Consider the following 11,489-nt stretch of genomic DNA (forward strand, 5'->3'; position numbering starts at 1 on the left):
AACTATTGCTTACATACAACTAATATACACACAGTAGCCTAGAAACCATTTAAAATTATTTAAACCACAGAAATCACAGGAATAATTGATTATATTCCGTTTCCAACACATGACACAGGAACTGCCCATCTTCATCCAGAGGTTACTGCATTAAAATTAATAAGTCAGACAACACAAAACTAGTGTTTTGTGTTTAAACTAAACAAGTTTCCATTTTCTGATTTATGTTATTTATTTATTAAGCCTTCATTCCAAACATGTACAGAGACTGACAGAATACAAGGCAAACAAAAACAAATAACATAATATAAAAAAAAAAAAACATGCTCGAAAGGGAGTAGGAAGAAGTAAAAAAGTTTGTCCTGTTTTATCTATCCTCTAATAATTATTGTCAATCAAGATATCAAAAAATATATTCATACGTTTATATATTAATTTGTGAACAATATATAATTTAACACACAGTTTGTCCCTGAGTCTGTGACAGTTGCTCTGTACTTGTGTGAATGGGACATACAGTGTTTGGGGGCACCTGCAGGTGGCGCTCTCTCCTCTGTCCGGCAGTGTGTACAACCAACTGACCGGCGGAGGAAGAAGAAGAAGACGGCATGGAGAAGGAGGAAGTGCCAGGAAATGTTCATGAGTCAGACAGCGGAGGTGGTTAAGTAGCGAGTTCCCACTTTAAACACTCGGACACCTCTACCTGTCTCCTCCGGACGCTCTCTCATGGCGGACTGTGACCGCGGCAGCAGCCGGCAGGCGGAAGGAGCGGACGGGACAAACAGCGAGGACGTCCCCGGTCCTTGTTCGACCGGTGGTGATGAGCCGGCGTCGGTACCGGCGGCGGTGCCTCGGGGACTCGGCTCCTCGGAGCAGGAGCGGAGGAAGAAGTTGGTCCTGCACGTCGACCTCAACAACACCATCCTGGTGTCGGACGCCGTGACGCGCGAGGGCACCGTGTGTGCCCTGGACTACTTCCTGTCCACCGTCACCTGGGGGAAGATCGGCAAACACGGTGAGCTGGAGACTGACCTGGGGTCCGCGTCCCAGAGGAATGACAGGAATCTGTGTGTGTGTGTGTGTGTCCGTGTCCGTGTAGTCAGGTGACAACAGTGATGTTGACAGTGAAGGTATTGTTCACGACGGGTTCCGTTTAAAAAATCTGTCAATCCCACTCAACCTCTCCTGAACATTTAAGTTTCCACAGAGCTGTCAAACAACCCAAAAAGATGACATGTGATTGAAATTAAATTTCAGAGATTACCGGAAATAAGATTATAATAAATATGACTGAATTATATTTCTAAAGTCATCGTTTATCTCAAAAATAGAAGTGAATATTAAATTAGCGTTTGATCAAATAAAGTTTGGTAGACTGTGATCTGACTGTTCTCCTGAGATAATGTGTTTAGTTCCCTTGGTCAGATCATGTGCTGCATCTTCAGTTTAGGTGATGTGAACTTTTTAAAGATCCAAATAAACAGGAGGATTCATCCTGTCAGTTCTTCAACTTCTCTACAGTCTGTCTTTCTCTCTTCGCCTCTCTGCAGGAAAGTGGGAATGGCTGAGTGACTCTCCGTCCCTGCTCCCACCGTGCCAGGACGCTGTCAGTTACTACTGTCAGTATGGAAGGACATACAACTTCACATCTGCTGCAGGACGGTGCTTCCGTGGGATTCTGGATGAACATCTGGATCTGCTCCGCTGGCCTGAGGGCGTCAAGGCAAGCACTGTCCTATATAGGATGAACCACACTGAATGACTGCTTTTTTGAGTCATATTTTTTATTAACCTATAATAACCATGGTTACAGGATATCATTTACAAACATAATACACTGATGACTACACTGGCACCTGCACTGGTGGCTCACCTGGTTAAGCATAAGGCTGAGTCAGCATAAAGATTAAGTTCCGACACTTTGATCTGTCAGCTTCTGTTCAACTGGTTTCTATGAGACAAGAAAAACCTGTCATCTGGTATCTGCTCAACAGACATTTTATGTGCGCATGCCACCCACGGGCCTATAAAATGCAGCTTTTAATTGTTACTGTACACTCAACCACAAACCAAGTTTGTCACACTTCCTCAAAACCAGATTGATGCAGTTGTGTGACTGCTCTGTGGTTGTTTCTTGCAGGAAGACAAAGAGCTGTCCATCAAAGCAGAGGACGGGCGACTGTACCACTGGATCCTCCCCTCCTTCTTCCAGCTGCTCAAAGACCTGGCGCAGGAGGGACGGGAGTTTGCCATCCTGTTTCGGACATTTGGAGTAGACCTGCCTCGCGTGCTGAAAGCTGTGCACAAAGCACTGAACGAAGGGGCTCATCCACTGTTCCCTGATCTGCCTGATCTGAAGGTGAAGTAAAAAAACACATTTATTTCTTACATATGAATCAGAATAAAATACAAATACAAGTCTAAATCCTAATACCTAGAGCCCATCAAAGAATAAATAAATGGTCACTCAACATCTGTTGCATCAATCCTCACATCAGGAACATGTGTTAACAGCATAGTAGAGTAACTAGTCCTAAAACCCCCAGTGTTTCACTGTGTTTAAACTTGTTTTAGTAGCAGCTGCTGCTTGAAATGCTTTTATAGAACAGACAGATGATATTCACAGCAGTGTGTCGCAGGTACTGTACTTCAGTGTATTGTTTGAGTATCTGTACTTGACTTGACGATAGTTTTTTTTTTCGGAAACTCATGACTTTTACGCCAATATTGTCCTCCAAATACCAGACTCCACTACATTTCTTTGAAGTACTCTTACTTTGAAACAAGGCTTTTAGTAAGTGGAATACATTTTATTTTGAAAACTGTAAAAGACCGTATATTATGATCACAGGAGAAAAAACCATCAGATCCAACTCCTCCACTGCTGGTCAGGTGTGAACCCGTCGATGTCCTAATGATGCTCCATTAGATAAATATGAGGCAGAGCGTTCTTCACCAGAGTCAGAGGTTTAGTAATAAAGAACCACCTTTGCTAAATTAAATCCTCACCACTTTATACGAATATGAATATGAATTACTTTTAATCCCCAAAGGGAAATTAATTTCACCTTAAAACTAAACTTATCTTTATTCTTTCAGTAAGTCAGTCTGTAAATGTGGAACAATCGAACAATGTTAACATAAAAAATGTCCTTTTGGATACCTAAGAGTTTTTAAAATCAAGGGCTCCATGACCTTAACTGGAAAACGGGTAAAAACTCAACTGAACAACTCGTTCTTTGTTTGACCTGGAGGATCTGTACTCAGACTGAAGTTATGAAGTCGTCTACTTTATCCACCTCTGCAAGTTCCCTAATGCAGCCCGGTGTTGCCTACTGCTTTGAATCCAGCCGCTCACATCCTCCAACGCCTGCAGTTTGAGTTCAACCACACAACTGCAGTTTGGTGACTGTATCTAGAACAGTGGTGACAAAACTCCCCCCACAGACAGACAAACAAACATACACAACCACAAGTTCTCAAAACCGCCTTTGGGTCTCCATGACCACATTTTGTCATGACAACACTGACGAGCACAGAAGGTAAAAACACCACTTTAGAGATCTCCCCCCTTCAAGCAAGTCAAGAGTTGATACTCCTGTGTTTATGACACAAACGGGAGCTTCCGACCCCATTTGAATTCCAGGCGACCCCTTGTGGGGTCCCGACCCCAAGGTTGAAAAACACTGTTGTAGTGCTTTAGATGAGGAGAACATAATTACTAAATGACATTAAAAAGGACTCAGGATGGATCACTACAGTTATTAGCATTCATCTTCATCTTTAAAACTTTGTGCCAGTCCATCTGGTAGACATGCGTGTGTGTGTGTGTTGATGTTGCTGAGAGGTGGGGTGACTGTGGAGCTGTTCTTTTTAAGAGCATGACCTCCTGTGCCCATCCACACACACACAGGCAAGTGCATCTCCTTGACTAACTCGCTGAGGGGGTTTTATGGTTTTTGTACCTGTTAGTCCGCTGGAGTGGAACACATTGATTTTGAGAGAATGGTGAAGAGTGCAATGGAGCGACGACGGGGTGTCGGGGGGGGGGGGGGGGGGGGGGTGTGGAGGGTGGACAGTTTGTCAGAAAATGAATCTGTCAGGCACAAGGAGCTAACTGGAGCAGAGAACAGTGGAGATCTTATTCAATTTCCTGCATATTCATCTATGCATTTAGACAGAGGGGGTGGGGGGCGGGGGTGCAGTCACAAGACATGTGATTGTTCAGTATGGAGTAGTTTTCTTGCTTCAGTTAATTCCTGGAAATAAACCACAGGACAACAACAGCTTCTTTATCATTGTTGTGTTGGGGGCAGTGGGGAAAACTTGTCCAATCAAAGCGATTCATAGCAGCTCTGGGAATTCACTGACTCCATGTTAACATACCAGAATCTGTGCGGCTGGTTTTAATTTATTAGTTTTAGGTTATTTATTTTTGCACAATTAAAAAAACAACACGGAAAATGACAAAGAGAACAAATAGCATCCACAAAGCCCAGTGGGCTCATTTAAAGCCTCCTCCTCCTCCGAGTATGACTGTATATGTTGGAATACCACAAAATTAGACAAATACACAAGATACAGATGAGGCTGATGATGTCGGTAGTTTTGCAGTTTGGGAATTATGAACAGAACCGGACAAACTTTTACTCACGATGGTGCCATATGTGTCTCCCTCATGAACTTTACTTTTTTCTCTTTTCCTGTTTATTTTCAACACTTTTGTTTAGTGTAGAAATATACAAGTAAGAACAACATCTAAATATTTAGGGTCTTCAAACTAGATGCTGACGCAGGTTCTCTGAGACAAGGCCTTGAGGTCAGGTGATGAACAGGATCCAAATAAGGTCAGAGTACAGACCTGATCACAGACAGTGAGGATGGAGCTGGTGGTTAATCCAGCCACCGACTGACTCTGACTCTGCCTCTTCTTCTCCCGCTCTCGGCTCAGTTGAATGTGAACATGACTCCAGGCAAGATCCGCTGCAGCAAGAAAGGAATCGTTCTGAGCCGGGCCGAGGACCGCGTGTCCACTCAAGACGGAGAGAGAGGCCTGTATCAGTACCTGAGCTCAGTCCAGGGCCTGGGGGGCTTCCAGGACCACTTTGACTGGTGTGTATGACTGACACTCCTCTGGGTTACCGGGTTACTATCTATCTGACCCCTCTAACATCCAGCCCTTTTTCCAAACCTCCGTGTGCCCTCGTTCCTCCTCCAGGTGGGTCAGTAACACCTACTCCATCCGTGGGGGGAAGCCGTTGTGGGTGGACCCGTTTGACCCGAGCGTTCAACACATCTTCATCGACGACAACATCCGGCAGAACGACGAGGACACCATCGTTTACCCCAAGGTACTGTCACTGACATCCACATGTTTTTTGACTCAGTGTAAAGTGGCCTACAGTTCTGAATGATGTTTTCATCATCACAGTTTGTTCTGACTGTGGAGGCGGGTCTGGGAGAGGAGGTAGCTCTGAGGAGATGAGTCTTGAGCATAGAGGAAGACCTCCTGCTCTACCGGCTGCGTGAACCTACGGTGGCCCAGAGAGCTTTACACACTGCAACTTGAAGGGATACTTCACCCAAAATCAATAATTCACCAATTTTCTACTCATCATCATACCAAGGAAGGGTTTGGAGAACTTTTGGAGTTATCAAAACGCTTTTGGAGTTCCAGGGGGGGTCCGGCTGCAACGGATTTTCACATAATGACAGCGGATAGAGTTCACTTTTGAATCGCCCAAAACACGCACTAGTTTTGGACATAAAAAAGTTATTCGGGAAAAATGTATTTGATCTCTGTTTTTAGCCTTATTGTAGTGCAGTGGCTGCACGAGATGTGCGAGATTTGCTGCGAGATGTTCTACCATATTTACATCATACACCCGCAAAAAAACAGAGATCAAATTAATTTTTTCCAAACAACTTTTTCATGTCGCAGCTTCAGGACATTTGGGTCAGTACGGACGAGCAGTATGGAGGTATTTGGATGTTTCATAGTGTGTGTTTTGGACGATTCAAAAGTTAGCACCATCCGCCGCCATTATATGAAAATCCGTTGCCAGCCGGACCCCCCCTGGAACTCCAAAAGCGTTTTTGATGACTCAGAAAGTTCTCCAAACCCTTCCTTGGCATGATGGTGAGTAGAAAATTGGTGAATAATTGATTTTGGGTGAAGTATCCCTTTAAGAAAACCCATGCAAAGTCCATCAGATGTTGCACCAGTTGAATCAATAGTAGCTCATAATCCTGCCCCACCAGAGTAACTGCTACCTCCTGCTAGCTCTAGGCTCAAACATATATGGTCTCACTCCCAAATGTTCTTCTCCATTACCATCATTTTACTCCCTTTCATTCATCAAGTATGTCCACAGCAGGTGAAGGGTGCAGCTACCAAAAATCCCACAGGTCGTACTTGAGATACGTTCAGGGCTATTGGCTGCTGCAGATGGCCCTCCCTAGCTGGGTGGCATTCCAACATGTGTTTGAGGACGCCTTAAAAGCAGTCTCTGATGTGGTGAGAAGACTGAGCAACATAATTCCCTCTCCTCTTTCCTCTGGTCTCTCTGTCTTTTTCTGCATCTGTCCCTCTCAGATTTTCTTGAACCCAGGTGGCGATGAGACTCGTATCGCCTGCACCTCGGAGCTGTACGACGTTACCCTGGTGCAGACTGACCTCCTCCGGGGCATCTCTGACCCCAACTACTTCACTAACCGCGTCCGCATCTGTCTGGAAAACTACGAGAGGAACGTCCAGCAGGGGTCTGACTAGAACGCACGTAATCTACTGTATGTGGTACACTCCAGCAAATCCAGATAGGGGCAGCCCAGACAGAGCATGGAGACGCTGTAGACCTTTAGGTGGGATTATTTATTATAAAAGGTGATGACTTTGAGTTACTTGGAACATATTGGAAGGATACATGAATAAGTGTGTTTCTGAGGAGGGATCTTGGTAGAAAATTTCCAGAAGAACAAACTAAATGCACCTCTGAGATTTAGACATGTGGCAGCTTGATAAGAAGTTGAGAAAAGAACATTTTTAATTTATCTCAAACGGTTTAAAACCCACACTTGCTTCAGTTGCCCCTGGGCAGTGGTGAAATAACGTCAGCTCATAAAAGAAGCGCTTCACAGTCTGCTGTCCTGAGGTGAACCGACACAAAGAGTTGTTGACTTAATTAAGCACCAAATTGGCCAGAGCAGACTCTTTGATTGCAGTGAAGGCTCTGACTAATCACGCCACAGGATAATTGCCCTAACTGTGTGAAATTTGTGTCTAGATGCCATAATTGGGGTCAGAAAGTGTTGTGTTAGTTGTCTCGAGTAGAATCCACTGGGGTTTCTGCTCCGGCTCCTTATCTGTCATGCTCAGGGTCAGACACACTCCCTTAGATCATTAAGAAACTTTATTTTAACTCTGCATTGTTTACATCCACTTAGAACTGACCGGTAATACTTGAAGGTTTTCAGACTACTGAAAGAAGCTCCTGATTACTGATGTTTAGATTCTTGTCTGCGTGACCTAAAGGTCCCACATGTTCAACTTCTCTGGTGTTTTATTTGAAGTTTTCCATAGAAAGGTACATTTGTGGTTTTAAGAACCAAAAACAACCTCAGTGTAGTTCAAGTTTAGTTGAGTTTAACATTTCCACTCTCATGCTCCTTGGTGGAGCTTTAGTAGCAACAAACTGTCAGCCAATCGGAAGAGAGGGGGTTCTGAGACTCTCCTTCAGAGAGGAAAAACAAATCTTGCAAGTAGGGATGGTGGGTACAGAAGATGGGTGGGGATTAGGGGGTGTGGCTGAGAGCAGTGACATCACAAAGTTCAGGAAGTCCTGACAGCTCATTTTAAGGCTCAGTTTCTGAATACAGGCTGTGTGCATTTCTCTGTGGGCTGAGACTTTAATACTTTCACAGTATATTAAAGGACAATTCCGGGCAAATTCAACTCTGGGCTGTATTTTACTAACATTTTAGGTCTAAAAGAAGGAATCTGAAGATTTTCAGTTTAATTGCTCCTGTTTTGCGATAGTTGCGTCTGTCCCCGCGTCGCCACGGCAGTGATGAATGGAGCGGATTGAAGTTCCGCTGCTTAGGCTGTTTACATCCCTCCACAGAGAGCGTCAGATGGCTACTCAAACATGCACATGACCTAAAATGTTAGGAAAATACAGCCCAGAGTTGAATTTGCCCGGAATTGTCCTTTAATGTCAAACCAAGACCAGAAAAAAAGGTGTGGAAATCTACCTTTATATGGATCCTTTTAAGAGTGATAGAAAATGAATAACATTTGGCTCAAACTCTGAGCTGTAGATTCTGTCCAGTGACAGCCTAACTAGAATCACATTGTTAGATTCAAATTTTCTCAATGAGGCCCAATCCATGTCATGCATTTTTCAGAACAGTGAAATTAGACAGTTATGTTTTCTGGAAGACACTGAGACATAATTAGGTTGAACATGAGCTTGAGATGTGTATGCAGTGAATTATTTACTGCAGTTTTTATCATTTGAAAGCACCCCTGTGTGCAAAACAGATACTGAGCAGAATGTGTAATTATTGCTTTAAGGGTTTTATGATATACAGTGTTTATTGTTGAGTTTCCAGGGAGATTTTTTTTTAATTGCTTTGTTTTTCTCAGGTCAGATTTAGAGAAGGAGAAGAAGCTGAATGCAAACCAAAAAACTGAAGTCAAATGGTCAGAGCACTGCTGGTCTGTTTCGATTTACAAAGCACGGATCTCCTTGAAAAACATGAGGTGGAGATGGTGGTAGTTTTACAGTATTTTATTATTGCTCTGCTTTCACACCTGAGCTTCACTCCACACAAACTCTTACGACATAAAATCCCCACCACTCAAAATCTCATTAAGGCTCATTAAAATGTGTGCACCAAATTATGCCACAAGGTTATTGGAGCATTGCCGCGCTGTACATGTTTGTCACAGAAATTAAATATTTTTTTGCCTTTAAAATAAAATAGCCATTAATCAAATAAACATGTCAAATTGTAAATTTATTAATCCTCATCTAAAAGGGCTAGCAGTCATTCGTCCAAAGTTCTACAGGAAAAATGTGCCAATGATATGGTTAATTGACTTTTATGTATTTAATATACATTAGAAGAAGTTTTGACACCATACTAATACTAATACTGTATTCATTCAAGGCAAAAGTGCCTAGTTCAGTGCACGACTGTATTCAACCCATAGTGCAAGTTATTATTTACAACACTAGATCTCAGATATATTGATTATTTGCATAAATTAGCTGCATGCGCTAGAATAGCACTGCATTTTTGAAAGCAAGGGGAAATACTTGCAAACACAACACTTCAGCAATCTGCTTGGTAATAAGCAGTTAAATTAATTATAATTAAAGCAATATATTCTGAAGACAGGATTTGTAATGTGTATGTGCAGAACAATTTGTGGTAGCTACGGCAAAAAAACGAAAAACAGAGTATGAGTTTGTGTAGCTCTTTACATTTTGACTTTTGCACATTGAAACTCTGCCATGAAAACTTAGCAATTCTAAAATACTGTAATGTTTTGCATTGAAGTCACGTTCAAACCATATGTGATGAACACCTCAAAACTTGAAATGTTCCAGTTATACATATATTTTACTCTGATGTTGAATGTTGCCATTCACTATTAAATAAACTACTGAGTTTTTTGTTAAACTGTTTGTTGTTTTTTGCATAATGACAACCACAAATTAACATTACAGGAGTGTATTAGAGACAATAAAGAAGTAAAGAATAACATCTATGGCGAAACGGTGAAAGACGAGATACAGCTCATGTATAGATCATCAAAAGGGTATTGATTTATGGATTGGTGTGTGTTTGTGTGTGAGACCAGATCAGGTCCATGGGGGATTAATTACAGATGATACAAAGTGTTGAGGGCAAAGACTGAAGGGTATCTGCCTTAAAAACATCTGGAGATCAAACGATGAGGGGAATGGAAACTGTAAAACAGGGTTTGACATACATGTCTGAAATGAGCTCTCTACATGTATTCCCTTAATATACTTGTGTAATTGACTGCTTCATTATGCCAGAGGTCAGACAAGTTAATGTGGGACGAGTCATGTCTGTAGTGTGCATCCCGGACTGATTGTGATTGATGATGGTAGCGCTCCTGGCCATTGAACATTTGACGCTTTACTCACAAAGCAGATGGTACAACAGTGTCGACCAAGATGACTGTGAAGGGAACAAGTGGAGCTGTAATATGAAAAGTATCAATCTCACCAATTCATCTGCTCCTGTTGTGAATTCTCTCCTGATCGTTTAGTTCCTTTATCCTCTATTTTTCTCTGATCATCAGTGATTAGTATTCATAGTGAAACTCTCAGTAGTAATGGTAAATCAATCTTCCGTGCCATTGTTTAATAACTCAGCATTTACTGATGGGACTGATGAATCTATAATGTTACTGCTGGTCTCTTAATGGATAATGTACTTGCACGTTTTCAGCAATAGCAAAGAAAATTTACCCCATCACTAATATTTTTTGAATATGTTCAAGTCGTGTAACAGCGTTAATTAGTATGATCCAGTCTGGAGTTGTGTTAAAAGATCCACTTATTAAAGGGGAAGCACACATTATATGCAAACCATCTGAGCTAATGTGTGCTAATCTGGTGAGGTCACAATCACTGTAGTCATTCATTTATTTTGAGAGTTTACTGATTTTATAATAAGACAAGTGAGATGGGTGGTGTATTAGGACCAGCAAGTGAATGTGTCAGCTAATTTTGGCTAACATTTAGGCCCCTATATATAGCTCATATTTAGATGAAAAATAAGCTAACAAGAAAATAATGTGGAAATTATCTCTGCTGGTAACCTACTAGTTAATCAGAGGTTGACTGAGGTAAAATCAACCAATTTATGCCAAAACCAGGGCCACCATATTGTTAAAAACTGCTATTTTATGTGTTAATAGCTATACAAATTCTAAAAGGTCAAAACGTGTACTCTAACACAATATCTGTGGTTACTTATTTATTTAGAGAGTTTACTAATTTTATAAGATACGACACAATGTGTATTTTCTCTTTCTACAGACCAGCAGAGAATGGAACTGCTGGTGTCTTGTTGATGTTACATCTGTTTTAGCTATGTTCAGCTACACAAAGGTCTAAAACCTGTACTTCAGACCAGCAAATGAATGGGTCGGCTTATGTTAACGAACATTTATCATGGTGAGATTCACAGACTGCTAAGTGTCAGTTTTTATATTTCTTGGTTTGTCAGAAAGGTGCTAATGAAAATATTTAATTAGCGACTTTCTAACAGTCACATCCCATCCTTTTTCCCAGCAGACACCTTGACTTGTTATAGCAAGCACAGGTGGAGATTATAACATTAACAATAGCTCACTTTCATTAAGTGTCCCTGTTTAAAAAAAAGAAGCTATTCCAGGACATCCAGTGAATTGAATCAGCCACTACTAATGTCATCAAACACTGCAG

At 41.8% G+C, this 11,489-nt stretch overlaps 1 protein-coding gene across 1 annotated transcript; it reads left to right on the forward strand.

Moving 5' to 3' along the window:
- Positions 1–616: 616 nt before the first annotated feature.
- Positions 617–9,603, forward strand: LOC310988955 (uncharacterized protein). Its single transcript, XM_083975777.1, has 6 exons — positions 617–1,015; positions 1,551–1,723; positions 2,141–2,359; positions 4,952–5,112; positions 5,219–5,351; positions 6,596–9,603. Exons 1-6 carry the CDS (start codon positions 727–729, stop codon positions 6,770–6,772), a joined length of 1,152 nt encoding a protein of 383 aa, XP_083831903.1. The 5' UTR covers positions 617–726; the 3' UTR covers positions 6,773–9,603.
- Positions 9,604–11,489: the final 1,886 nt, after the last annotated feature.

This window comes from Trachurus trachurus, assembly GCF_905171665.1.
Source record: "Trachurus trachurus genome assembly, chromosome: 7".
Taxonomy (NCBI): Eukaryota; Metazoa; Chordata; class Actinopteri; order Carangiformes; family Carangidae; genus Trachurus; species Trachurus trachurus.

Excerpts from the sequence above, each read along its gene's own strand:
- LOC310988955 (XM_083975777.1), top strand. The coding sequence starts at position 727 with ATGGCGGACTGTGACCGCGGCAGCAGCCGGCAGGCGGAAGGAGCGGAC. Across the intron at positions 1,016-1,550 it reads GGGGAAGATCGGCAAACACG|GAAAGTGGGAATGGCTGAGT; the intron begins GTGAGCTGGAGA and ends GCCTCTCTGCAG. Across the intron at positions 5,113-5,218 it reads TTCCAGGACCACTTTGACTG|GTGGGTCAGTAACACCTACT; the intron begins GTGTGTATGACT and ends TTCCTCCTCCAG.